This window comes from Perca flavescens, chromosome 24 (assembly GCF_004354835.1).
Source record: "Perca flavescens isolate YP-PL-M2 chromosome 24, PFLA_1.0, whole genome shotgun sequence".
NCBI lineage: Eukaryota > Metazoa > Chordata > Actinopteri > Perciformes > Percidae > Perca > Perca flavescens.
Window position 1 is genome coordinate 16,951,793 of NC_041354.1, and position 27,688 is coordinate 16,979,480.

Consider the following 27,688-nt stretch of genomic DNA (forward strand, 5'->3'; position numbering starts at 1 on the left):
ATAGGCTAAAAGTCAACATTAAAAGAAGCTGTATAATGTGTTGTATGGTGTTAAACATTTCAAATATAAACCTCAGTGTTGGCTTATACTTGTTGCTACTTGTTGGATGGCCCAAAGCTTGGAAATACTTACAGATATGGTCATTTCAAAGATGTTTTTAAAGACAAATAAATATTGCCAAAAAATGTCAAACACCAACCAGCTGATGAAGACTGTGAGATGGGGTTGAAAGCTTCGGAAAAAAAAACATTTAAAGTGGACTTTGGTTTTAAAAAAATTGTTTTCACAAAATGTTTAAATTAGTTTAATCATTCCTACTTGATTAAAATAGGCTATACAAAGTAGCCTAAGTATATAAATATACAGTAATACTTTCATTAAATGTCTGGGGTCCAAATGTGTAGCATCTTAAAACACATTCAAAAAATAGCAGCTGTACAATAAAAAGGAGGAAAGAAATGGGTGAAATACTCAATGCTTGACCTTTTCTATTTATGTATTATTTTTATTGTTGGGTAATTGTGGTTGGCTGCCATATACAGTATTTGATTTGTATTTAAACAATCTTTATTCACAAACATTTGAGGCTGAATGTGATCATCAATATAATAATGTATGTTATGTGACAGTGCATTTCTATTCTAAGCCTCAGCCAATCAGTGCCGGAGAATCCGTCAAAGCAGGAAGTCGTCATTGCTGGCAGAGCAGTATATTCCCGCGAAGATCGAGACTCAGTAGATGAATTACAGTTGTTTTCCCAGGTATGTTTGGTTATTATTTGATGTGTATACATTGCTAGACAAACTAACGCTAATGTTAGTAACTTACATAGTCAAAGTTATCGTTCCTAGCTAAAGCGGACTGCTGCTGGTTGCCTCTTTTTAGCGTGCAGCTAAAAAGCCCTGACGTTTAGTTCAGCGTGGAGAGAAAGTGATACCAAACTCCATTCGTAAATTGTAACACATTAGTAACTCACTGCTTTATAGCAAATATTACCAAAATATTGAATACAACTTGCGACCGCTTCTTAACATGTATGAGTCACTTTATAATTCGGCATACATATCATACACTAAAGCTTCAGGGATTCGTGTTTAATGATTCAGGCTACATTGTAAACACACCTCCGAGGCAGTTATTCAATTGGAAATTTATATTTAAATAGATAGTTTCTTATTGCATCAACTGTATACCGAATTGAATGGTGATTTGCCCTCATTTATTTGAGATCTTATCTAACGTTACAGCATTCATGCACCTATGTTACAAACGAGGTCATAGTTGATTTTTTTTTGCGACGAAAAGTGTATTGGAGTTTGGCGTTAACTTGTCAACGTCCAAGACAAAGTCTGCTATCAGGGCTAAGGCTGTCGATGCCCCAATGCTAGTGCATTTAATGGACACACAACTTCAATTTCAAAGGTTTTACATCAACATGACATTAGTAGTTTTCATTTTCATGGGATGTCATAAAGGACCCTTGGAGCACATTTTTTGGGCACCACAAATGTCATGCATTTTAAACCAATGAACGTGTTTTGCAGTTGAGAGTCCCAGCACCATGAGTAAGAGGAAGATACAAGAGGCTCATTTGCCAATAGGAGAATGCATCACACAGGTTTGTATCCGCCAGTGTGACTTATTCTCTTCTAACTTGTTTGTGATATTGTGTCACTGAAATGTCTTTATTTATCTTTATTTTCAGGTTCAGGAGATTTTAAGGGAGCGGCTTTGCCATCAGCAGCTCCCTGACAAGCCGGAGGGACTGGAAGCTCAACACAAGTACGTTCATTTCATCAATACTGGCTAAAAAGCCTGAAATATTTCATTATTTTGTTGTTATTATAGATTAACCTGCCTCTCATTTACTTGTTTGGTCCATAAAGTCTCGAACAATGCTGATAAAGAATTCCTCAAAGCCCAAGTTGCCATCTTTAAATGGCCTTTTTCTGTCAAAACAACAGATCAAAACCGCCAAAATATACACTGAAGTTTTACATTAAACAAAGAAAAGCCAGAAATCCTCACATTGAAAAACCGAAATCATATCATATCAGTTTTCTGCTGAAAAAAAAAAAATGACTGAAAACAATTTACAGATTATCAAAATTAATGATTGTTTTTTTTTAGTAGATCAAACTAATCAATTAATTGTTTCAGTTCTAGTTTAGGTAAATATTTAGGCCACTTAAAGGTCTTCAATGGTTTTGGAAATGGCGTGTCAAATGTTAAAAAAAACGTACAGTCATTTGTTACTGTGAAGGAAAATGTTCTTGAGAGCGATACGGTGAAGTTAGATCGGGCGAGATGAATATAAAAGTCCCATAATCAATTTAATAGAAACTTGTAGTAGGTTTTGTCATCTGTAATGAAGAGACGATCTGGGACACTGTGTGAGTCTCGGTGACCCAGTTCAGTCATTACCTGGCTGACAGCACCGGCCCAGTTGGGAGGCTGGAAACGCTCCAGTTTCCCAGCTGACTTGAACACAACACGGACATCTAGAGCTGTAAAAATTCCAAAATTTTGCTGTTCAATTAATTGTCTCAAAAATAGGCGTGGTTTACTTCAGCTGTGTTGCTACATTATCTGGGTCACATTACAGTGATATATAACCAAAATATGTATCCTTGGTCCAGCTGTGAAATGTAACTAAGTACATTTACTCCAGTACTGTACTTAAGTCCAAATGTTGAGGTATTTGTACTTTACTTGAGTCTTTTCTTTTCATGCCACTTTCTACTTCTACTCCGCTACATTTCAGAGAGAAATATTGTACTTTAGTTACTCCACTACATTCATCTGTTACAGCTTTAGTTACTAGTTACTTTAGTTACTCCACTACATTCATCTGTTCCAGCTTTAGTTACTAGTTACTTTACACATTAAGATTCCTACACATAATGATTCTAAAGTAAACTAGCTGACAATATAACGGCTACAAGTCCAGCTGAGATGATGAGACCATTAAACACACAACTGGTTGGATCCTTTACTCTTTCTACAATGGGAGGAGAGTTCTTTACTTTTAATACTTTAACTACATTTTCCTGATGATACTTACAGAACTTTTACTTAAATAACATTATCAATGCAGGACTTTTACTTGTAACAGAGTATTTTCACAGTATGATATAAGTACTTTTACTGAAGTAAAATGAATACTTCTTCCGCCGCTGATTAGATGGAGATGTTACTAAGTAGGACAAAGAGACAAGACATTTCTCTTTTAACTATTGAACTCATTATTTCCCACAACTGGAAGAGCATTATGGGTATTGTAGTCTAAAAGCCTGTGTTTTCCAGACACCTCCTGGAGCTGCTGAAGCGGACGGCCGTCCACGGGGAGAGTAACTCGGTGCTAATCGTCGGCCCCAGGGGGGCAGGGAAAACAATGGTGAGCCTCCGCAGCCACAACACACGCTTCAAATGGGCTCATGGGTAAAAAAAAACAACAGATAAAAATGGTTGGGAAGATGATGAATTGTGTTGGAAGTGTGTTTAAATCCTTGGAGGTTGTATTGTCCAATAGTGATTTGTGTTTTTTTTGGGTCTGCAGCTCCTGAAGTGTGTGCTGAGAGACCTGCTAGAGGAAAAAGAAGCCCAAAAAAACCTGCTACAGGTTCATCTCAACGGTACAGGATCTGGGTTTCCTCCATACATGGGCTGCGTCTGCAATCCCACACCAAGGCCACCTACACACGATAAGTGATTTGTTCTCTGCGCACCGCAGAGAACCAATCAATAGTACAATGTAAATAGTACATGAATTGTGTACTATTTCCGGTTCAATATTACAGTATGCAAACACTGGACACTACGCCAGCATAATATCCCACAATGCAATGCGGTAGTAACGACAACAGACAGACTGACAGGAACCGAGGAGCTCTGTAACGTCGATAACTCTCTAATCTACATTTCTACATATAAAAATCTGTGATTTTTGTCACCTGCGACTGTTGGTCTAGCTGCTTTCTGATGCCGCCAGAGCGGAGGTCGGCGGGGGTTACCATGGTTACGCGTCTCCAAGCGGCGAGGAGGCTCTCGGGAAGTGACGTTGAAAGTTACAGCTCAGTGCACACAACTGTTTTGTTTTTTGCACAAAAGTACGTTGAACGATAGTTGGCATGCAGAGGAGGACATTTTGGACACAACCATAATGTTATTTATTCGGTATTTCAGGATCTAAATATGAAAACATTTGGTGAGATTTTTCTAATTTCCGGATTTGTTCTTGCTTATGACCGCGGAAGATATTCTCCCAGGGTTTCAGACAGGAACCAGAGATAAACGTATCATCAGAAAACCGTGATCTTCTCCGAGCACAGACTCCTTTCAAAGCTCCGTTTCTCGCCGGTTTGCTGCAGGTCTCCTGCAGACTGACGACAGGATCGCACTGAAAGAGATAACGCGGCAGCTCCACCTGGAAAACGTCGTCGGTGACAAAGTGTTTGTAAGTGTCCAGAAAGAGTTTCGTCAACAGTTTTGTAATAAATAATGCAATTTAAAAACTGCTCTAAATGCCTGTTTGTGTTTCATTTTTCAGGGCAGTTTTGCAGAGAATCTGGCTTTCCTGTTGGAGGCATTGAAGAAAGGTTAGAACATTTGAACACAACTTAATTTAAGGGGAGACACTACAGGCAAAACCCTCATTATTCAATTGTTGGGCTTTAGCATAGTCTACTTTCAGACTAGGAGGAGGGAAGAAGGGATTTAAACAAACATTTCAGAAAACTTGTAATACAAAAACAATTTGTCTTAATGTCAGTAATCAACTGGGAACTTTCATGCTGATATCCGTTAGTTCATTTGTTTTCCTATTCACCTGGGCGAGCATGATATGCAGTTTCTTCTTCTCTCTCCCGTCCAGGGGATCGCAGCAGCAGCCGCCCCGTGTTGTTGGTCCTGGATGAGTTTGACCTTTTCGCCCACCACAAGAACCAGACTCTGCTCTACAATCTGCTGGACGTCTCCCAGTCGGCCCAGGCTCCCATCGCCGTGGTCGGCATTACCTGCCGACTGGTGAGCCTCGCTCAGGCTACACTTAGGTGTCTTTCACTACCGTACCAAGATGGTAGTGCTGGTTGGTGGTTCACCGTATAATTTTGGCGCCGTGGTTCCTTTTCACGCAGGATGTTCTGGAGCTGCTGGAGAAGCGGGTGAAGTCGCGGTTCTCCCACCGTCAGATCCACCTGCTGAGCAACCCGACGTTCCCTCAGTACCTGGCGCAGGTCCGGACCCAGCTCAGCCTGCCCGCCGACTTCCCCGACGCCCAGTTCGCCGAGGACTGGAACGCCAGCGTAAAGGTGAGTCAAGGGACGGATCTAGGCTCAGTCGAAAACGTTTGCAGATCATCTGTATCAGCGTTTTATTTGCCTGATAACCGATAGAGTTAATGAATTAAACACAGCTCGGTGTCTTTCCCTCTGCTTCTTCTTTTACTGTGTATTATGTTGAAAGTTTCTAATTTAGTAAATACTTGCTTAAAGGTGCTCTAGCTATGTCACACGCTTTTTTAGGCTACAACATTTTTTGTCACATACAGCAAACCTCTCCTCAACAATCGATATATATAGATAGATAGATAGATAGATAGATAGAGTACAGTATACCAACTATAATACATTAGACTACACCACTGGCTGTGTTTTTGTTCTCTTGCTGTCCTCAGACGCTGGTTGAAGACAGATCAGCGGTGGATGTTTTACAGAGACACTTCAACTCCAGCAAGGACTTCCGTTCGATGCACGTGCTGCTGGTACAACACGTCACGTTCTTTTCATGGTTACAAAAACTACATCCGCCATTTAGTTTGAGACACATAAACCCCCCCCCCCCACCCCCACCACCTCACTCTTTGTTTTCCAGATGTTGTGTCTGAGTCGCGTGTCCGTAGCCAAGCCTGCCGTCAAACCCGCAGACCTGCTGGAGGCCAGCAGACTGTGTTTCTCAGACGCCAAGGCCAACATACTCCACGGTAAAAAACCATGTCTATCGCTCTCAGCGCTGGAAGAAGTATTCAGATCCTTTACTTCAGTAAAAGTACTATTACCACACTGTGAAAAATACTCCAGTCACCAGTAGAAGTCCTGCATTGAAAATGTAACTTAAGTAAAAGTCTGTAAGTATCATCTTACAGACAGAAAATGTAGTTAAAGTATTAAAAGTAAAGAACTCTCCTCCCATTGTAGAAAGTGTAAAGGATCCAACCAGTTGTGTGTTTAATGGTCTAATCCAGGGGGGTCAAACTCAAGCCTCCCTCTCTCTCTTTAGGTCTGTCCGTCTTGGAGCTGTGCCTGATCATCGCCATGAAACATCTCAACGACGTCTACGAAGGAGAGCCGTTCAATCTGCAAATGGTTCACAACGGTACGGCCGGATACTCCACCTAGTTTATGGTTCGTCATAGAAATAACTGACAGATGAAATAACCGACAGATGAAATATTGGCGTCACTTTAGACACAGTTGGGTACGTCAGTGTTCCCCAACCTCCGGTCATTTGGTACCGGGCCGCACAGGAAAAAAATCAATAACATTATTTCCGTTTTTAATTGATTATCGGAGTCTGAAAGGTGTTTTATTTTGAAAAATGACCGGCTTCTCTCCCGCGTCTCTTCCTCTTGGCACGTCACGTGATATTTACCGCTCAATGAAGTCCACAAACTTGCTTAAAAATGAGTGAACAAACGTCTTTGCAGAACTTTTTTTGCTCAGGGGAAAAGGCCCGCGGAGGAGGAGACCGAAGAGGAGCACACAACTTCAACTTTTTCTTACTTGAATGTGATTAGTTGATTTTTCTACACCTTCTGTTTGTTTCTTTTAGAGTTTAAGAAGTTCCTGCAGAGGAAGTCAAACTCCATGTACAACTTTGAGCAGCCTGTCATCATGAAGGTCTGTATATCGGGGCGTTCACACCCAAAAAAACAGCGTGATCACGGAAGACTTGTATCATGTGGACGCGCCGACAGTGTTGTTGTCATTACTTAGAATTACTCATGGGGCAACAGAAACTACACACTGTAGCTTTAAAGAGTCCCATGGTGCTTTTCAGAGGCTCTCTAGCCCTGTTAGGAAGAAAGAGATTTATAAATAGCACTTTTTAAAGGCTTGACTTTGATTCCTTTTACTGACACCAACCCTCCCTCCCTCGCCCGTCCCGCAGGCCTTCGAGCACCTGCAGCAGCTGGAGCTGATCTGGCTGCTCGACAGCTCGGCGGCCCGAATCCAGAGGGAGTACCAGCTGATGAGACTCATGCTGGACCACAGTCAGATCATGGAGGCCCTGCAGAAATACCCACAATGCCCCACTGACATCAAGCAGTGGGCCATGTCGGTGTTCAGCTAGGACTCTAAGCATCCTTTTGGACTTATATAAAACAAAATGTCACCTGCACTGTTAGAGAAAATGTAAAGTTATATACCTCAAAGTTTGGTAAAAGTGTGGGAATATAATACAGACCACTAGAGCTGAAATATTTTACCAAATGGAAACGACATGAATCGACACCAGTAGTGGTAATATATATCATGTTTCAAGATTATTTTTTCATGTACTCAGAACAGCGAATTTGTCCTGGAGCAGAGTTTTCATAACACGTCTCTGGAAAATGATCAGTTATCACAAAATAAAAAAAGAAATGGTGAGCTTTTTTTTATGAGTCTGTTCTCTAATTCGGACCATCTATTAGGGTCACGGAGAGATTTCTTTTGAGACTACTACTACTACTACTACTACTACTACTACTACTACTACCAGCCTGCTGTCTGATTTAAGCTATATGTGTTCTATGTATATTCTCAAAAGGAGAAGAATAAAGAGGAAATGTAAAGCGACCATACAGCTTGTCCTGATGACCAGTGGTGTATTGATTCAAATTTAGTCTGCTATATGAGTCTTTGTGTGTCAAACTCGAGGCCCGCGGGCCAAATCCGGCCCCTCGCACATTTGGATCTGGCCCTCCCTCAATTGCGGTTCAAAATTTGTCACTTTTGCTGATGCTTTTTCAATGGTTTTTTTTTGGCGCCTTTTCCAAATGCTTTTTCTTTGATGGCTACGTTACTCTTTTGGTGCTTTATGTCGACCAAACTGTAAGTGAAAAGGCTATATGAGACACGCAACAATACAGTCAAAGATATGACTTTTTTTTTAAGAAATAAAAGCATGTGAATAAACCAAACGTGTGGCCCTTAGTGAAGCGGAGTTTGACACCCCTGATGTAGGCCACGTAGGGCTGCCAAATCTCAAGAAAGATGTTCTATTTCTTTCTAAGAGTATACGTGATCCTTTCAAGTGGAATACATGTATTCATTTTCTGAAGCCGTCTAGCAATGGGGAGATGGGAATCCGACTTCTGTGTGATGGCTATGCACTTCCTGACGAAATCGTTCAGTTCCTTGGCAGTGGAGCATTTAGGCACCGAAACAATGGTGGCAGATTTAAAACCGTGGGGGACTGTTGAATGGGCTAGAGACATGTTGAAGATGTCGGCGAAGACACCAGCCAACTGCTCTGCGCTGACTCGCAACACACGTCCGGGACTCCCATCACGGCCAGCAGCTTTCCGAGCATTCACCCTGCCCAGGATCTGAGCAGACATCGGAGTAGGAAAATTGGAGTGTGTCCTTGTCCGGTAAAACAGCTGACTTGAAGGCTGCCTCCTTGTTTTCCCGCTCAAATCGAGCATAGAAGTGGTTCAGCTCGTCTGGGAGGGAAGTAGAGGAGGGTAGGAAAGAGTTTTTGGTGATTGTATGTAGGCCTTGCCACATACGCCGGAGGTCGGAGGAGTCAAAGCGCTCTTCAATCCTTTTCTTGTAGGTGTGTTTGGCCCTGGACATTCCTTTCTTCAGGTTGGATCTGGCTGAGCTGGAGGCCTCCTCGTCTCCCGACCTGAAGGCTGCGTCCCTTACCTTGAGGAGAAGGCAAACTTCTTTGTTCATCCAGGATTTAACATTAAATACCAGATTTATAAAATCATGCCACCAATTCTTTGATCAGTTTAGTATTCTGTGCATTAAAAAAAGGAAGTTGTGTGTAGAAGCTTTAGGCCACCCTACACGTTAGTGTAGTCCCAGTTTAATATGCAACTTCATTTTATACAGTATACGCAGTAAGGGGTCACTGATCCGTCTCTCTTTTAGTTAAGGGGCCCTTGGCTTAACAAACGCTGAAAAGCCCCATATATTTATGTAATCTCTGTAGATTTTGGTGAAGAAAGCAGTAGTGGATCAATCTAAATGGAAAATGAATAGAGACAAAAGGGCTTTTTTAACAGAGCTCTGTATCAGTTGTCACACCCCAAGTCGGACTCCCACTTCTCCCGAGACTTATGTAAACCTGGTTTCAAAGTTCCATCCATCAACAAAAAAGAAAAAAAAAAAATGTACTTGAATTTCACCTTGAAAAACATTGAGGGGTTTGGAAACCGGAATCAGGCTTGTTGTCAGCACTTCATCTGCTGAAGGCTGCCATCTAGAGGTGGACTTGTGCAGCCAACATCAGCCTGGACACGAAGTACAAATACAAATATAGTTTGGATTTCTCAAAACCTAGAAATGTTTTTTCATAAAAAGTGCTGTGGAGCAGTGACATTTAATCTAGACAAAAACAATGCAGTTAACAGGTCTATTAAAAGTATAATAGTGGGACCAGAAACATTTTCAGCGACATTTTTTGAAACAGGCTCTGGCTTGTACACCTTTAGTCCAGCAAAGAAGATGCTGTCTTCATTCGAAAAAGCATGCAACAATAAATTAGCTCTTTAAAGTCAGTAGTGTCAGTAGCACAGTAGGCGTAGAGGGATGGGGGATGCAGGGAAAATTTCCCTCCCTAATATTTAGAAGAGCTAGATTTGTCCCACCCTTAACATATATGAAAACATATGAAAGACAACCCACTCCCCAAAACAGGTCAAAATAACCATACAGGTCATGGACATGTAGGCTATATATCCTACTTATCTGTAAATATGACACCCCTATAGTGGAGCAAACCATCTTAAAGGGTAACTATGTTTTTTTCAACCTATTTTCCCATGTGTTTGTGTCTAAGTGACTGATGGGAACAACAATCTTTGACATTGGTTCAGTATTAAGGGAGATCAATGTAAGTTAATAGGACAATTGTCCAGCTTGTATTTACCTTCACTAAAGTGCTTGTTTTGCCGCTGACAGGCTCAGATTAATATTCTAAGTGTCTGACAACATTATGAAAAAGATCTCTACAGAGATAGACCTTTAAAACCTCTTTAAGACCTTTCTGTTCAACCAGAAACAGCTCTGAGGTCGCTATAGCTCTAAACCCACCAGACTCCATTTAAAAAAACAATATTTTTAGCGTGTATCGAGCAAACATATTCTCACATGTAAATCGGTAAACTATGTGTTTATTTCAACCAAGACTAGAGTTGTGATGGATGGAAAAGTGGAAAGACGATCCAAAACGGCTTTTTACAGATTAATTTTGTTTCGGTCAACTTTGAATGAAGTGTATTTTACGATGCTAAAATTACTGTTTATTTACATGGAGTCTGGTGGGTTTAGCGAAAGCAATTTCCCGGGTGTTTTTATGTTTAAAAAAACGATTTTACTCTAACAGAAAGGTCGACCTCCTTAGAAATCCTTTCCATAATGTTGTCAGACACTTAGAATATTAATCTGAGCCTGTCAGCGGCAAAATGGACACTTAACTGTCCTATTAACTTACATTGTAGCTTGTTTCTCTGACGCCGGCTGCAGCGTTCTCTCTTAATACTGGATCAATGTCAAAGATTGTTGTTCCCATCAGTCACTTAGACACAAACAGGAAAATAGGGTCCAGGGTGAAAAAAAAAAAAAAAGGTAGTTGCACTGTATTACAGAATACCATCCTGTCAAACATCAAACAATATTTAAACTACTAATACTTAGTACCCCATTGGCCCCCTTTGATATGCAGTGTTGTAGTCAAAACCACCTAAACTGAGACCAGACCAAACAAATGAAACATACAGTATATACACACAACTAGCTAATATGTATTAGCTAATATTCGCTAAATCACTTTGGGTAATGAGATTTCTGAAGTGCCTCGAAATAAAATACTGAGTCCCCTAAATTAGCAAATTGTCAAAAATAATAATGTGGATGGATCAACACAATGCTCTTATGATAATAAATAAATGATCAGTTCACTACTTTCATTGAATTTGGGCGTTTTATTCAATTTTATAGCATTTTTGGGGGGAAAAATTGGTAAAAGAACGTTAAAACAAGCTTCAAAAATGTAAAAAAAAAAACTGCTTCAAAAACGTTAAAAACAAAACGACAAACTCGTCAAAAAGAGCGTAGAAAAAGCAACAACAACATCAACAAAAAAAGTGACAAAAACGTCAGGAAAAGCGACCGAAAAAGTTAATTTTTTATTTTGACCTATAAAAACAAGAAAGTTGCATGGTCGACAGAAAGACAAGACGAGGGTTAAAAAAAGCTAAGAGTCCTCTCTTTTTTTTTACGTTTTTGTCTTCTCTTTCAAGGTTGGACAATTTTCCTTTGTTTTTGTGGCCCTTTTTTTTCTAAGGCATTTGCTCTTTTTTTTTTTTTTTTTTTTTTTTTTTTTTTTGGACAATTTATCTGATGTTTTGGTTGCTTTTTGAAAATACATGCATACATGTCCCGGGACCTCCCGAGCATCCAACAAGAGACAAGACCGAGTAAAAATGCGAGACAGAGACCCTCAGAAAGTGGTCTTGAGATCAAGACCGGTCTCGAGATGTACAGCACTGATGTTTTGTACATAAAATCGTATTCTGCGAAGCACGTTACCCTACTGCTAAATGCGTTACAAGTCTTTAATTCTTCTTTTATAGTCGGGACACAGCCGGTCGGCTGGACATGAAAAAATTGAAAAATTTGTCTTCCTGCGAGCGATTCAACAAAGCTTCAAATAATAAATTAACAGTGAATGGAAATGACAAATTGCAAATAAAGGGCTTCTAACTTCTACTTGCAATTGTCAAATAAACATGAATTAAATAATAAGTGTTATTTCTTCAGTGGAAAAAAAAACAGAGATCATAATTCACAATCTAAAAACACATTTATTTACATCACGTGGATCACTTCAGCTGATTAAAAACTACGGCGGAGAGTCCCAGCGCTGATCAGGGATCAATTAGTCTCCTCTGTGATAAGTATCCAGGGTTTCTGAAGGTTTTTTTTTTCTACTATAATACTTTTCGAAAGTCTCTAACTCACTCTTGCTCAAGAACACCTTGTGGTATGCATTTTCCAGTTTGAAATTCCAGACATCAGTTTCTTGTCCTATTTTCACATCTTATTGTTAGTAATATAAAACATACAGTCTATGTATCAGGAGCAAAGAAACAAGACATTTTCATCATATTCTTTTTTTTTTTTTTTTTTTTTTTTACACAACCGTCTGAAGTTCAGTGTCTTCCTGCCTTAAAATCCAGAAACCCTGTGAGCATCATGACCATAAGAGGCTGCGTTGGCAGATCCTGGATCAGCGCTGCAACTCGAGAGCCTTGAGAAATGTGGGGTCAAAAACGCTTGTAGTGTTTTGGGTTTAGTTTGTAGAAATTCCAGGCCTGGCAACCAGACTTATCCTGCTGCCAAGACAGTCTTGGCGGCGAGGTCATTGGAGTTCAATGTTTCCTCTAAAATTCTTACCAACAGTGAGAAAAAGGAGGAGATTGAGATGCTGGAATGGAATACCTGTAGTGGGTGATTGCATTAGCACATATGGAGTATTGCAACTGGTCTTTCAGAGCTTTTGGGGGATTCTTCAAATTGCAACTGTCAGGGGATCTGAGTAGGTTCCTTGAGGAATGCCCTGGGCTGAAAGTTTGTTTTCTTTCTGCCAAGGAACCCTTAAGTGCTTTCATGGATGCCTTACAAAGTACTCCAATGAGCCTCTAGCTTTTAGCTTACACAAAGCTCAACTTAAAGTTATTTTTTGCAAGGGGAAGGTAAACATTTTTATGCAGCCGGGGCCAAGCCCTGCCGTGGAGTCAAAACACAAGAAAAGTATAAATGTAGAGGAAACACTGAAGTTCAGCACGCACTTATAAAGATTCAGCTCAGAGTATATAGTTGATACAGGTATTTATGTTCTCATGTCTGTACACATCCTAGACTGCTTAAAATAGTAGGGGCAACAAGACACAAATGTTTCACTGGTAGTTTATATGCACAGCAAAGTGAGGTGCTGGGCTCGAGGAAGTCGAGATAGAAAAACGTAAAGCCTAGAATGCTGAGAAAACTCATTCATACACCTTTAAATGACATTGTTCGGACCATGTTTTAGACCATAGTTGAGTCAGAATAAGTTTGCCAAGAAAGTCAAGACCTTAGGGGAAGCAAAAAGGTATGATCGGTTTGACAAAAATGGCAGATGCAGGTTCAGACGAAGACAGAGCATGAAAGTTATTCTGGATAAAAGAGCCAATCCAAATATTTGGAAGCTTATGTATAGGGCTGAAAATGTAGCTGATATTTAAGGATGGGCCAAAGCAACGAGAAGGCCATAAAAGATGTTGGTACTTTATTTGGTACAGCAGGACTCTTTAAGTTCAAATCCTATTTGGGAGCTTTACAATTAACAACCAAATATTGCACAGGATTTGCCTTATCCGTTTTATTCTTTCTGGTTGGACTGAATGGGAATCCTGCTCTTAGAGCGGATACTTGTTTACTTCTCCAGCAGGTCACCAATCAAGAGGTGTATGAATGGCTCTCCGAGTGCGTCGGATTTACTAGTTTCTATGTCGACGGGGCACAATCACACGAAACCAGCCAAACCCAAAGCCATCTAAAGTTACACAGGGCCGGGCTCAATCCACCAAAGTACACACAATACTGTAATCCAGGAGTCTGAAGAACATTCATTCTCGGTAGTTTGTCCATAGACTGTATAGAAAGAAGCACGTTACAGTTTATATCTTTTCTTTTTGAATTAATGAAAGTATTTCCTGAATTACAACTGAACACCCACCCCCAACAACAACAACGACCATAAATCGTGCCGACTCTTTACATTTTTCCGAGTTGCACCTGAGCTCTGATCCCCAAAACCTCAGGCCTGTAAATTAAAAAATAAATACACAACATATCAATATGCAAGGTCACAAAAAAAAAGAAAAAAAAAAATCAAAATGCTACTAGTTATTTGTGTGTGTTTGTATATTGAAAGTCACTCCTGCAGCTGATCCTACAGTAGTGTAGGGTAAATTGCGGCACTGGTTGCATAAAACTTGCTAGAACTTAGAAAAGCATAGTACTGAATCCCTGAATGGTATTTGTCGGTTTGGGTCGGTTTCTCAAGCGCAGTTTAAACTCAAGCTGTTTAACACTGAAGATGTTCCACCATCTACCAACAGTACTGGGATGGGACCGCCAACCAAACACTGGCACCTTTGTTGCTGTGGCCGATACGTTTGAAACTCTACCAGCTGCTTTGGCAGGTTTTTAAAATCCACTTGGCTGCTGAAATACTGGTAAGTTTTACACTTTTTGGAAACAATACTGGTAATACTTTTTCCTTCTTACGTTCGTGCTTGTCAGCATATCTTTTTTAATAAGTTTTCTGCAGTCTTCTACAGTAATGGAAAAAGTTCCACAAAAAGGATAATGCATAATGGTTAAAATGTTCAAACTTTTAAGCCTTGTCATCTCTAACCTATGGGGGAGGGGGGGGGGGGGGCGGGGGGGGGGGGGGGGGTAGGAGTTTACTCCAAGAAATAATCCCCCAGTTCAAAGACTTTTCGAAGGAATTTGAATCCCCTTTCTACTGGAGGAACACTGTTACGATTTTGGTTTATTTGCCACACTTTCTACACCCAAAAGAGATCCCTGCGAGTGTGAGGTAGTGCTTATTGAAGGGCTGCTGGCCTTTGCAGTACTCAACGTCCCTGACTGTTGAAGCTTCATGAGGAACTTAGAAAACATGGCTGTTTCTGAATAGCAGTTGCTTAAAAACCAGCAGCAGCCAAAGGAAGCGATATTGACGCAAATATCGTACTCGTGCTACAGTCAAGAAACAACAAGATGGCTTTAACTTCCTTCAGGTTTGCTGTGTTGTTACAATAGTCTTATCACGTGCGGAAATAATATCTCCACCATGACTGTCACTTCCTCCCGATTTGGGTTATTTGGTGAAAACTGCCTTTTAAAGTCAGATTAACTGTTAATATTAAGTTATTTTGGCCCTGGTAAGTCTGTATTTCTGCCTTGCTGACACTGTTGTGAGCTGGGATGTCAAATGCATTCATTAAGATTGTGTTTACTGCAAGGGCGTAACTTTGGGTTCAATATTTGGGGGGGGGGGGAGGTTTGAGATCTCCAACTATCTAGGGAAGTCCCGGGACATGTATGCATGGATTTAAAAAAAGCGACAAAACATCGGAAAAATTGTCGGGAAAAAAAGAGACAAAAATGTCAAAAGGAACTTTTTATAAAAAAGTGCCAAAGAGGTCAAACCCCCCCTCCGCAAAAAGGAGACAACTTCAGAAAGAATTGTCCAAAAAAAAAAAAAAAACTTGAAAAAGCCAAAAAAAAGCAAACATCAAGAGGAAACGTGAAAAAGTGACAAAAATGTTGAAAAAAATGGCAAAAACATAGAAAAGAAAAAAAACTTCAGAAAAAGCCCAGTTTTGATTATTGGGATGGGTTTATATCTGTATCTGCTGGACTATGTGTTGATCTATATGTTGCTATGTGTACTGACTGTGGAAACAAATATCCCCGTGGGACAATAGATCTATTGTAATAGAAATATGGAAAACCTGTTGCTACAAAACTGAAATAAATGCAGCATGTTTTCGCTGAATACTTGGGGAATATATGAGCGCTCGTAACAAATATTTAGCTCAATTATATACTTGATTGTTTGCGCTGATTTGCTTTGACTGCTTTGATCAGGAGTCAATTTCATTTTTGAAAAACTTGTTTACTTCTATTTCCTCGAGGACTACAGTACGGCGTTTGCTTAAAATGATCAGCAGGTTATAAAGAAAGCATACTTATGAATTGCCCTGAATGTGAAACGGTTCGGTAGAAAGAAGTTTATTCATAGTTTTTTTTTAGTATTTCCAAACGCACCGCTTGATTTTAAACTGTGTTCCTGTGAAACCGCCCCAAAGCTTGAGGAGAGACTGCAGGTCTGCCGGCACCAGTGTTCAATGTCCCTCAGATGAAACAAAAGACTCCAAAAAAAATAAATAATTGTCATTGTTGCCTTCACAACATTGACAAGATACATCCGTTTTGCCTGACATCTACAAGAGTAACTAATATGGATGTGTAGAAATGGCACCGGGATGAAAGAGATTCCTTGTCTCAACTCGTCTAACTGCAGTTAGCCGTGCGATCCAAAACCTTTCATTCATTTCAGCCCTGTGTGAGGAACGTAACACTTCGGTTTAGCCAGTTAAACTGTTGAATCTCTTCATTTAGAGCGGGTGGAGAAAAGTCGTCCTCTTTATCTGAGTGATTAGTTAACTAGTTGGCCAGAGTCTGAGCTTATTTGGCTTGCTTGCTGAGACCGAGAACACGGGGGCAACACAATAAGTTGTGTGGAGTAATGTTTGGGCCACATTTGACTTCACAAAAGATGGAACTAACTTGCTTGTCAGACATCGGACTAAATAAACACCTGTATAGGGATGGTTCTAGAGACAGAAAAAAATAGTTTACCATTGAGCTGTCCTAGAGTAGGGTTAAGATTAGGATTGGGCATCGAGAACTGGAAAATATGGTTTAGATTCCGATCATATTTCCAAATCCAAATTTAACATGCGCAAGTTTTGGTTTCCTTAGCGGCCGCCTTCCAGGCGCTTGTTGTGTTGCAGCCACGGAGCACACTAAGCGTTGCTCTAAAGTTTGGCTTTATTTTACATTTAAAAAGCCCTGTGAAACTGTAAATCACCATTGATGCTACATTTACATCGCTACGTTTTGTTTTTAAGTGATGTATTGAGCCAAAAGTGATCTCTGTGCACACAAGTGTTTTTATCTCCAGTAGTAGTTTAATCTAACATGCCCAAATCTCATCAACATTCTGGTATACTGGGCATAAACAGGAGGCAGCGTGGAGACTCCAAACTGAAACGGGTCAGAAGTGTTTCCAAATGTCTGGTTTAGAGGCTCGGAAACGCCAGAGCAGGGGGAATGAGAGGGGGAAACGCCAGAGCAGGGGAATGAGAGGGGAAACGCCAGAGCAGGGGGAATGAGAGGGGGAAAATGCCAGAGCAGGGGGAATGAGAGGGGGAAACACCAGAGCAGGGGGAATGAGAGGGGGAAAATGCCAGAGCAGGGGGAATGAGAGGGGGAAATGACAGAGCAGGGGGGAATGAGAGGGGGAAACGTAGCAGAAGATATTCTCTTTTAAACCAAAAAGCAATGTAAATGTAGCCTGAACCAAAATCAAAATGTTCCTCTCATCTGTAAAATAAGTATGTGGCCCGTTTCAACTCCACCCCTCAAAGAATCGGAATCGGCAAGAACCGGAATCAAAAGGAATCAGAATTGTTCAAATCCAAACGATGCCCAACCGTAGTTAAGAGGACATCTGATCTGGTCCTTAAGACAGCGGGAGACGCAGTTATTAAGCATGACAGCACGGCTAACCCGTTACAAGTAGAGATGAGGCGAGAAAGAGAGAGAGAGAGAGAGAGAGAGAGAGAAGTGAGAGAAGGAGGTACTCCAGTCTGAGACAGGCGAGGATAAGAGGAGGAAGAGGATGTGAGGAGGTGGGGCGTAGCAAAGATTCCTGAGGTGTATCAAAAGAGAGCAGAAACTCTTGATAGTAATAAAAAAAAAGCTGTGTGCAATCAAATCAGAAGCAAGCTGGCTCAGCTAAATACAGGTATAATTCCAAATCAGGGCTAGGGACCTTTGCACTTTAAATCTGATAAACCTTCTCCTTAAATAAACATATCGGATGATGTTTTATTGTTAATCTGCTTTTCCCTATAAATGGAATCAGACCACACATAGCTGATCTCACAAAATGAAAAGGAACAAGATGAATATGCTCCGAGAGAGCTTGACAACCGTGAAGCGTGTTAATAACCTTCGGATTTCAAATATCAAAAGGTAGCATTAGTTGGTACCCAGCGCTGATCCAGAGAGATATAAATACTGTATATCCAGATCTCATGGCCAAAAATTAGGCTTGTCAGCGATAGATATTATTACTCCGTTGACAACTGACACGGCAAACCAAAAAAAATAAAAAAATAATATTCACTTTAAACGACATCTTCATCACGGGGGGGAGGGCATGTCTCCCCCGCCTAATTATCAGAAGAAAAATCTCAAAGAGAGGAAAAGATGAAACTACCAAAAAGGAGAAAGTTTTTATCCAGTCAAAAAAAAACTCAACGTGGGACTGAGAAAGGGGAGGAACAAAAAGCAACACTTGTGTTTTTCGGTGTGTAGGGGCCGTGTGTGTGTCCAGGGCTTGTGGACTACATTACCCATGAGTGTCACGGCTGACAGCAGACTGTTCTGGGATGCCATGGAGAGCCAAGGTTGTGGCGGCTGTGAGCTATGAGCGTGAACAGGGAGAGGGAACTAATTTAAACTGTGTCCATCTGAACTGAGGTATACCTGGTTGAAGGAGGTTTATGGTTTTCATCGTCGTAATGCTTGAAAATGGGCCCCCTCCCTCCCTCCCTCCCCTCCCTACCCCCTTAAAATAAGCTTGATTACCAAGTTGTCTGGGTCCATAATACACTATGTACAGCAGCATTACACTATAAACATTCAGAAGCCGTTGCTTATTGGCAGAACGATAGTTGTTTCTTCGGAAAAAACGCACACGAGAAAAAACAGCAAATGTATCGAGAGCCAGGTGGTCGTCTTTTTTTTTTTTCTTCGTTCTTTTCTTTTACACTAAAATGCACTGAGTCCTGTGAAATTTTCTCTGCCCGATCTTCTCTCTCTGTAGAAGACCAAGCAGAACAAGTTGCCCTCCTATATGTGTGTGTGTGTGTGTCTGTGTGTGAGTGTGTGTATAAAAACAATACATGATCAAAGTGTTTGTTGCGTGTCGCCGTCCCAGAATGTCAGCACTGTCACTGGGGCGACGTTGTCTGTCGTCGTTAATATCCTGAATCGTTTTGATCGGGATGAGAGAGTTTTCGACGGTTAATATGTTAAAATCCTCAGGGACACATTTTCACAATGAGGTGGGTATCAAATGATGTGGTGAGGTGGGCGCAGGGTGTTTCCTGAACGCGAGTAGCGGCCCGCACTTAAAAGAAGAAGAGAAAAACGGAAAAGAGAAAAGAACAAAAAAACACTCCGCCAACCAACCAGGGTCGGCTGTTTTTCCCCCCTCATGTCGATCCGTGTTTCTGCTGGCTCAAACCGGCTGATCATAAGCTGGACTCCTTGGGCGGGAGGTCCACGTTGGTCACCATGGTGACGACAGTGACGATCTCCTCGGGGCCGATGATGGGGGCTTGGCGCTGCATTTGGCTGATGCGCTCCTCGACGCAGCCGGCAGACAGGCGAGCCTCGGCCTCGTGGTCCCAGCAGTCCTCGATGGTTTCGCAGAGCATGGCCAGACCCTGAGAGAGGGAGAGGGAGAGAGAGGGAGAGACAAAGAGAGTTGAGAGCGACTCAACTTTTGGAAACACAACCCCACGTCACACTGGCCAATAATGTAACCAGAGATCAGACTTGTGGGGGTAATTTGAGGCGGTGTGAGAGTCCCGCACAGGAAACAGGAAACATCGCTGCCTCTATTGCTGCCACAAGAACGTTTTAAAAACACCAAACACAAGCTCTGAACTGCCCGGGAGTTTGTGGAACAGCTGACTGTTTCCTGCAACAACAAAGCACTCGCTATGTCTCGCCTTCAAGTGTGCTCGGAAACATCGAGCTCTATAAACAATCTGACTGAAAACAGCAACAAAAACGAACGGGATGTCACACAAATGGGCCGTTCCGTTGACACGGAAAAACAGGAAAATACCATTTAACTCAACAAAAGAGTCTCGCCATTGCTCACCGCGTGTTTCTGCCAGCAGTCCCGCAGGATGGGCCGCAGCTTCTTATGAACCACGACGTCCTGCATGTCCTCCAGAGACGGATGCTGACCTACCTCCTCCTCAAACGGGAGCATGTACTCATCCACTGGGCCTGTAGACACACAACCACAGCTCCAAACTTAAAATCAACCTGGAGTAATGACACAGTGTGCACCCGTGGGGGGCAAAAAAGTACTCGGATCCTTTAATTAAGTAAAAGCACGAATACCACACTGTAAAAATAACAGTATGTGAGTAAGTGTTAGTCCTGCATTGAAAAGGTTACTTAACCCTTGTGTTGTTGTTTTCAACATTTTTGGTGTATGTTGACACTTTTGTTGCTTTTCCTCCCGAAGTTTTTGTCAAGTTTTTTGGTCGTTTTTGAAGCTTTTGCCGACGTGTAATTTTTTTCTGTGCTTTTTTTGGACAGTTTTGGTGTGGTTTTCCCACGTTTTCTTTCTTTCGCTTTCTTTTTTTTTTTTTTTTTTTTTTCATTTTTGTCACTTTTTCAACATTCTTTTATAAAAAAAAAAAATTTAAATGCTATAAAATTGAATTAAACACCCAAATTCAATGAAAGTAGTGGACTGATCATATTTTTTACCTGCGAAGAGCGTTGTAGGGAACCATCCACGTCAAATTTGAACCGAGGACAACGGGAGGGTTAAGTCAAAGTACTAATACCACACTGTTAAATACTCTGTTACAAGTAAAAGTCCTGCAGTGAAAATGTTACTTCAGTAAAAGTCTGTAAGTATCATCAGGAAAATTTAGTTAAAGTATTAAAAGTAAAGAACTCTCCTCCCATTGTAGAAAGAGTAAAGGATCCAACCAGTTGTGTGTTTAATGGACTAATCATCTCAGCTGGACTTGTAGCCTTTATATTGTTGGCTAGTTTACTTTAGAATCAAACATCAGATTTTATAAACTACATGTGTTCTGTGTGCAGAAATCTTAATGTGTAAAGTAACTAGTAACTAAAGCTCTAACAGATGAATTTAGTGGAGAATAAATAGGCAAGAAAGTATAAGTGTATATAAGTGAAATACATTTTATTTAGTAAGATGATTGTTATTTAGTAAATTAATTGAAAGAGTTTTAAAAAAAAGAATGATGATATAATTATGATAGAGGAAGTTTGTTAATTAAAAAGGTTTTACAGAGACGGGGCGGGATTAAATAAGTGTATACTTTTTCCCATGTCAAAAAATCAATCAAATAAAAGTGTTTGTTATTATGTATCTATGTTATGACCTGATTATTTTTTTTTTTTACATGTTCAAAATACATTTTAAAGAAAGAAAGGGGTAAAAAGTACAATATTTCTCTCTGAAATGTAGCGGAGTAGAAGTAGAAAGTGGCGTAAATGTACTTAGTTACATTCCACCACTAGTTGTGCACAAATAGCACCACACTGGACACAGCAAATTGAGTATGGGTGTGAGTAGGGTTTTTTCTGCTGACGCATCAGTCTTACCGTCGGCGGCGGTGCATCGTGCTGCAAGCTCCCAGAGGACGAGGCCGAAGGCATACATGTCGATACGCAGGAAGGAGTCGCGCTGGAAGTTGATGGCGCCCTCCAGGACTTCAGGAGCCATGTAGCGCCGCGTCCCCACCTGCAGGTTCAAAGGGAAACGGTGTCAAAAGGTCACGGGTCAGCATCAGGGTATGACCACGGAACAGAGAATCAAGCGAAGGCAGCAAGGAAGAAGAAAAAGTCATGACACTGCTCGCAGAAGGGCTGAGACGGCGAAAAGCGGTGCTTGTCATCGCGGGGTGTTGTTGCTTAGCTGGCAGTTAGATCAAACTGTGTGTCATACACAAATCTGTGAGCTGATCCCTGTGTGACACAGAACTGGGAGGGTAAAAAGCCACTGCGGTTTGACCTCCTTTTAACCTCCTGATATTTTTGTCCAGCATCCAAACCTAAATCAGCAATCAGCTACAGATGTTTCAAATAAATATTTTATAGACCTTGAAGGCCAGTGCAAGAACTGAACAAGTTCCCATTACTAGATTTTTTTGGCCCACACTGCCACCCTTGGGCGCTGCCAGGTATTTTCACAAATCAATATTGATAATGGTGACTCAGGAACCCCTCTGCTCAAGAAGCCAGTTTCCAAAAAAAAAAAAAAAAAAAAAAAAAAAAAAAAAAAAAAAAAAAGGCAGGAAACATGGTGAAGAGGTGGATGAGAGGTTCATATTGTCACCTTTCACTGTAGACCGTACCTGTCCATGTGTGTCTCCTGCCGATTTCCCCGCTTCGAACTGCAGGGCAAGGCCAAAGTCCGCTATGCAGGCTGTCAGGTTATTCTTCAACAGCACATTCTTACTCTTAATGTCCCTAAGAGAGAATAAAGAAAACAAGGAAAAAGGCCTTCAGTTTAAGGCTACAGTTACATTGCTACGTTTTGGTAACATGCCCAAACCGCCTATCTCATCAACATCTTGGAATACTGGGCAGGAACAGTATCAGGAAGCAGCATGCGCACAATGCAATGTTGCCATGGTAACGTTAGTAGTCTAAGAGTCTCAGAGCAACACAACCCCGCAGATTCCAAACCAAAACGGGTCAGAAGTGTTTCCAAATGTCTCCGGGTTAGGGGCTCGGAAACACCAGAGCAGGGGGAATGAGAGGGGGAAACGTAGCAGAAGATATTCCTTTTCAAACCAAAACGTAGCAGTGTAAATGTAGCCTAAGAGGTCAGTGAGTGTAGAGCTCCAGGAGCCAGTCAAACGTTTGGATAAAAGCTATTGTAGACATTTTGACAGCGTACCTGTGGGCGATGGAGGGCTTGTGTCCATCCTTGTGTCCCGGGATGTCCTCGTGGAGGTAGGCCAGACCGCGGGCCGCTGTCTGACTGATGTGGCAGAGCTCGTTCCATGACACCACGTTGGCCTTCAGGTAGTCGGTCATCGAGCCCTGGGGGGAGGGGGAAGGCAGGGAGAGAAAAAGATAGATTCATCTGGAAATGCGGGCAATGTCGAGAAAGGGGATTTGACAATAACACCAAAAATAACCGCAAGAATAAGACGTAATGCTACATAATAGTATAGTGATGGCTGGAGCAGGCAATGTTTCCATGGTAACAGCAATAATCCCTAATGGATGGAGAGTCACTAAAGCTGTGGGTAGTATTGTATTTCACAAGGGACTTTGCAATAAAAGTATTTCTTCACGGCATGGCTGAAATCAGCTAAAACTGACGGCTTTTTCAGGAACAGATATGTTTGAACAGATAAGTTTTGTTTGATTGTACGATTCAATGTTTAAATGTCGGGATGATTAGCACAGAGAGAAAAAAAAATGTGAAATGATTCCTGGGAAATTCATATTTCAATGAAGGGTGATAAATAAAATGTAAAGTCTACTAAGTGTCCTCTTAAAACCACAGGGAAGTAACTTTGGCAGCCTCTGTCACCGAGCCAACGTCACTGCACATTTATTGTTCTTGGCGAATAATAAAGCTCTGACAAAAGCTATTCCTTTATCTCCTGGTTGTTGTGTTGTGTGATCTTTGTTATTTAATCTCCATTTATCAAGGGGAGGTTTGCTGAGCACGCAGGCTCTTTATCAGCAAAGACTTGCTTACATTTCCGCATGGCTTTTTCATGCTATTTTGCTTTGCAGAGATGCATCTGTCATCGCCTGACAGCTGCCACAAAAAAAAATAAAAAATAAAAAATAATTCTTTGTATGTATGGATTGGAAGCCAAGCATCTTTAGATAGATAGTGATCACGTTTGAAGACATGTTAAATATTGCGGTAAAGAAAAATAGAAATGGAATTGAGATTTAGGCTCCAAGGATTAGATTACATTTCAACACTAATGTTCAAGCTGCATCGGTTTTCATTCCTTATCCTTTCATACATCTTTGTGCTTACATAACGTATGTCAATATGATACAAGGTCACTTCTGGAGAGGCCAAAGACAGATGTAGTTGCAGGAGTGACCACTAGAAGGCAGGCAGCCCCAACAGATGCAGAACAAAAAAAATTCAATCTGATCACTTCAACGGTCTTGTTTTGTGTGTGTGTGTGTGTGTGTGTGTGTGTGTGTGTGTGTGTGTGTGTGTGTGTGTGTGTGTGTGTGTGTGTGTGTGTGTGTGTGTGTGTGTGTGTGTGACATTACTTTTTTAAGAGACTTTTTAAAGAATATACTAAAATTGTGACATCTTTTGTTTTGTTAGAACAGCTGTTTCTGGGGATATCATGAACCCTTGTTCCAATAAAAAAAAAAAGTAAATAGTACTTTATACATATCTGAACATGAAAATGGGTCAAATTTGACCTAGTCTCGCATTGCCAGACCTTCCTACACAGTGCTGTGGAGGAAGGTCTGGCTAGTCCATATAGCATTCTGGGATGGGAGACAAACATGCTCTGGTTTATTGGAATTTCTCAATCACAAATCGTCTTGATAAGCGCCGCACGGAGCCCCGGTGGCTCTGCAAAATAGTCTCAGGAAGGAACTTGTTTTGGTGGAACCCTGCAGAGATCTGAGGAGCAGTTAACCATAATCCTCAGAAATCCACCGGAGGTTAGAAGGCCAACACAAAAAAAGAGGAAGGGGACGGACATCCGGCCAAAAAGAAGGACATACGGCGGAATTTGCGGCGGCACCAGAGCAATCCCGGAAGTGGAACGTTGTGGATATAAACTAAATTTGACCCTAACACAATATAAGGGTTAATTGTTAAAAACAAAGTGACAGATCAGACAATATGCCTTTGAAAGACACACATTGGGCAGCTATTAATAATTACACACTGTCCAAGATATGAAAAGATTTTGAGTACAGAGAGTTTTGGAAGGGGCCTGCGTCCTTTAAAAGCAAGCCACTGCATGCTACGGATACTGCAAGGCATAAATCAGCAGTCAAGGAGACTGAATTGTGCAATCACGGTTCCAGCTGTGTTACACAAGCTAAGCTTCAGTCCAAACTGACACCTGCTCTTAAAAAAAAAAAGAAATAAATAAAAACTGGCAGAAAGGATAAGCTTTTTGTAGGTTAAAGTTTAAGTTATGTATTCTCCAAAGACTTCAGCTTTCAAAATAATTACAGCGCATGCTTCACAAGGCACAAAATCCCAAGTGCTGCTGATATATTGCTGGTACTATGTCCTTTCCTAAACTAAAACTCCTTTAAAACTCCTTTTCTTCAATGTTATTTCTACTTGGAGAGCTTCATGAAGTCAGAGTGGCACTTGTAGAGCTGATGCAGGGTTAAGTGGCTCACTTAAGAGTTGTATTGTTGGGTAAAAAGCCTCACCGCCACACCCACAACCTTTAATTGTTCAACCTTTATTCACGCAGGGAAGGCCTTTTTAAGCACGGTGATTTAAATTCTTGGCCTGGCTGGGAAAACTCAAACAAGCGAAGCGTACAAGATTCGCTCTCTACTTCATCGGTAATGACCCCCTCAAAACACAGAGGCACTTAAAGCCCCCAAATGCTAAAAAGACTGTGCTTAAGAGGCTGAGTGAAGCACAACGGGGGCAAGTCCACCTTCTCTGGATAAACCAGGCTTATAAAAAGAAGATAAACACGGCATGAAGAATATTGTAATTATGGATTAGCTCCTAAGGCACCAAGCAGAATCAATACAATGTGGAGGTTTTATGCATGTTCTCCCCTTTTTTCCAGTGTTAACAACTTTATGAGATGTCTGTCCTGGGGGGGCTTTTAGAACTGTGTACAATAAGCATGAGACGATACACTAAGACTACTATATAACAGTGTTTACGTGGACACAAACAAACCTGGTTAGTGGAAGATATCAGGCAGGAAATCACATAACGTGTTTACACTCGCTGTAGTAAACTGGAAAACACGCATTCACAGCTTGTCAGTAATCAGGATCCTCCAGTGGCATATTTGTGAAGCAAGGCGGGTCTGCGTTTACGTGTCTGAATTGAGTACTTATTTCATTCGTTTTAGGCTTAGATTCAGTTACACGCTAGATTGAATTATTTTGGATGCAAGGATGTTCCACTAACAGCTTTCCTTTCATCCTTTCACCCCTCTGCATTGCTGCCATGGCAACACTTTCCCCGTCCAATGTCTCTAATGTCAGATGCAGGAAGTGTTGAGTTAAATCTAGCTTAGCTTAGCTCGTCAGGTTTAAACCAAGCTTGTGCAGCGAGGGGGAGTGTTAATGAAACGGCCCATTTATGTGAAGACCTGTTGTGTTCTTAAACCCCCGTCCGTTACTCTTTGTGTTGGCGTTCTAAAGTGCGGTGGATTTGTGAGGACTATGGTTAACTGCTCCTCAGATCTCTGCAGGGTAAATCCAGACAGCTAGCTAGACTATCTGTCCAATCTGAGTTTTCTGTTGCACGACTAAAACTACTTTTGAACACATGTTCCACGAAAACAAGTTCCTTCCTGAGACTATTTAACAGAGGGACCGTGGCTCCATTCGGCACTTAGCACCGCCCAAGATGATTGTGATTGGTTTAAAGAAATGCCAATAAACCTGAGCACGTTTTTCTCCCATCCAGGAATGCTGTGGGGCGTAGCCAGACCCTCCTCCGCAGCGCTTTGGAGGAAGGTCTGGCAATGCGAGACTACATTAGAAAAGACAAACCATTTACTGCTATTAAACTGGATCACAAAATTCAAAACAGCAATTAGTTTCCTGCATTGTGTACACCACTTCTTCTGTACTTGTTAAAAGACTCAAAACTGAATTTCGTATATAAAAACAAAAACAAATGACTCAATAAATAAGGGAATACTTTTAGTGGTTTGCGGGCGGTATAGCTTCATCGTAGACAGCATACCTTGTCGTGGTAGGCGGTGATGAGCCACAGCTCCAGGTCCAGGTTGTTGTTCCTCTTCTCCGCGCCGATAAAGTGGAGGATGTTGTCGTGCTTCATGCCGCTCACGGTGAAGATCTCGTACTCGTTCTGCCAAGACAGCTTGTCCTGGACGAGAGGCAGAGAGACAGATGTTATCTCTGTCATCAAGCCACCTAATTAACAAACCAATCAAATATAGCTTGTAGAAGGTGGTGACCAGTAGTGTTAGAAATTATAAGATAGAAAGTTTGAAATAAGGATAAAAAAAACAACACTACTTTGACAAACTGTGAGCGATAAGATCATCACTCAACACAGGAATAAAATAAACAGTTTGTAGCCTGTCTCTTTCCATTTGTGTGCATTCATGTCCCAGTAATGCTTGTTACTAACTTAGCTCTGGGGAGCTTATTCCCAGGAGTGCTTATGTTCCCCACCCCCCCCCCGTTGGTTGGTTGCTGTGATCCTGCTCCACGCCCTGCTAAGCCCTGCACCGCTACTACTATTAGTTCTAGTCATAGTTCTATTATCTTTATTGCTATCATTATTATGAATCATATTTCTTTACATCTGTATCAAGTGTTGCAGTCGAGTCTGAGTCCAAGTCTGAGTCACCAAAGAAGAGTCCGAGTCCATTACTTGAGTACTCCGTCACTATCCATATCAAGAGTCAGGGGTCTGTCCGAGGTTTCTGTCTGTTTAAAGGAAGTTTTTCCTCGCCATTGTCACACCAAATGCTTGCTCTCCTGGGAAATTGTTGGGTCTCTGTACATACGTCTCTGAGTGTGGTCTAGATCTACTCTATCTGTAAAGTGTCCTAAGATTAACTCCTCTTATGATTTGA

The 27,688-nt window shown here is 41.3% G+C and overlaps 2 protein-coding genes across 2 annotated transcripts in view; one reads left to right on the forward strand and one right to left on the reverse strand.

The window, feature by feature from the left end:
• Positions 1-646: 646 nt before the first annotated feature.
• On the forward strand, positions 647-7,843 carry orc4 (origin recognition complex, subunit 4). Its single transcript, XM_028571714.1, has 14 exons — positions 647-761; positions 1,545-1,618; positions 1,706-1,782; positions 3,307-3,397; positions 3,560-3,635; positions 4,371-4,456; positions 4,550-4,598; positions 4,874-5,025; positions 5,136-5,309; positions 5,675-5,761; positions 5,872-5,980; positions 6,277-6,372; positions 6,829-6,896; positions 7,168-7,843. The coding sequence occupies exons 2-14, from the start codon at positions 1,562-1,564 to the stop codon at positions 7,348-7,350; spliced, it is 1,305 nt and encodes a 434-aa protein (XP_028427515.1). The 5' UTR covers positions 647-761; positions 1,545-1,561; the 3' UTR covers positions 7,351-7,843.
• A 10,866-nt stretch (positions 7,844-18,709) lies between these two features.
• Positions 18,710-27,688, reverse strand: part of acvr2ab (activin A receptor type 2Ab) — a 55,261-nt gene continuing 46,282 nt past the window's right edge. The window contains exons 6-11 of the mRNA XM_028571799.1: positions 26,827-26,970; positions 22,816-22,961; positions 22,268-22,382; positions 21,516-21,654; positions 20,020-20,150; positions 18,710-19,576 (exon numbers count right to left, since the gene is read on the reverse strand). Of these exons, the coding sequence (XP_028427600.1) occupies positions 19,382-19,576; positions 20,020-20,150; positions 21,516-21,654; positions 22,268-22,382; positions 22,816-22,961; positions 26,827-26,970 (870 nt within the window). The 3' untranslated portion in view covers positions 18,710-19,381. The remainder of the gene's footprint in view (positions 19,577-20,019; positions 20,151-21,515; positions 21,655-22,267; positions 22,383-22,815; positions 22,962-26,826; positions 26,971-27,688) is intronic.

Excerpts from the sequence above, each read along its gene's own strand:
- orc4 (XM_028571714.1), top strand. The coding sequence starts at position 1,562 with ATGAGTAAGAGGAAGATACAAGAGGCTCATTTGCCAATAGGAGAATGC. Across the intron at positions 1,783-3,306 it reads GGACTGGAAGCTCAACACAA|ACACCTCCTGGAGCTGCTGA; the intron begins GTACGTTCATTT and ends TGTGTTTTCCAG. Across the intron at positions 5,981-6,276 it reads CAAGGCCAACATACTCCACG|GTCTGTCCGTCTTGGAGCTG; the intron begins GTAAAAAACCAT and ends CTCTCTCTTTAG.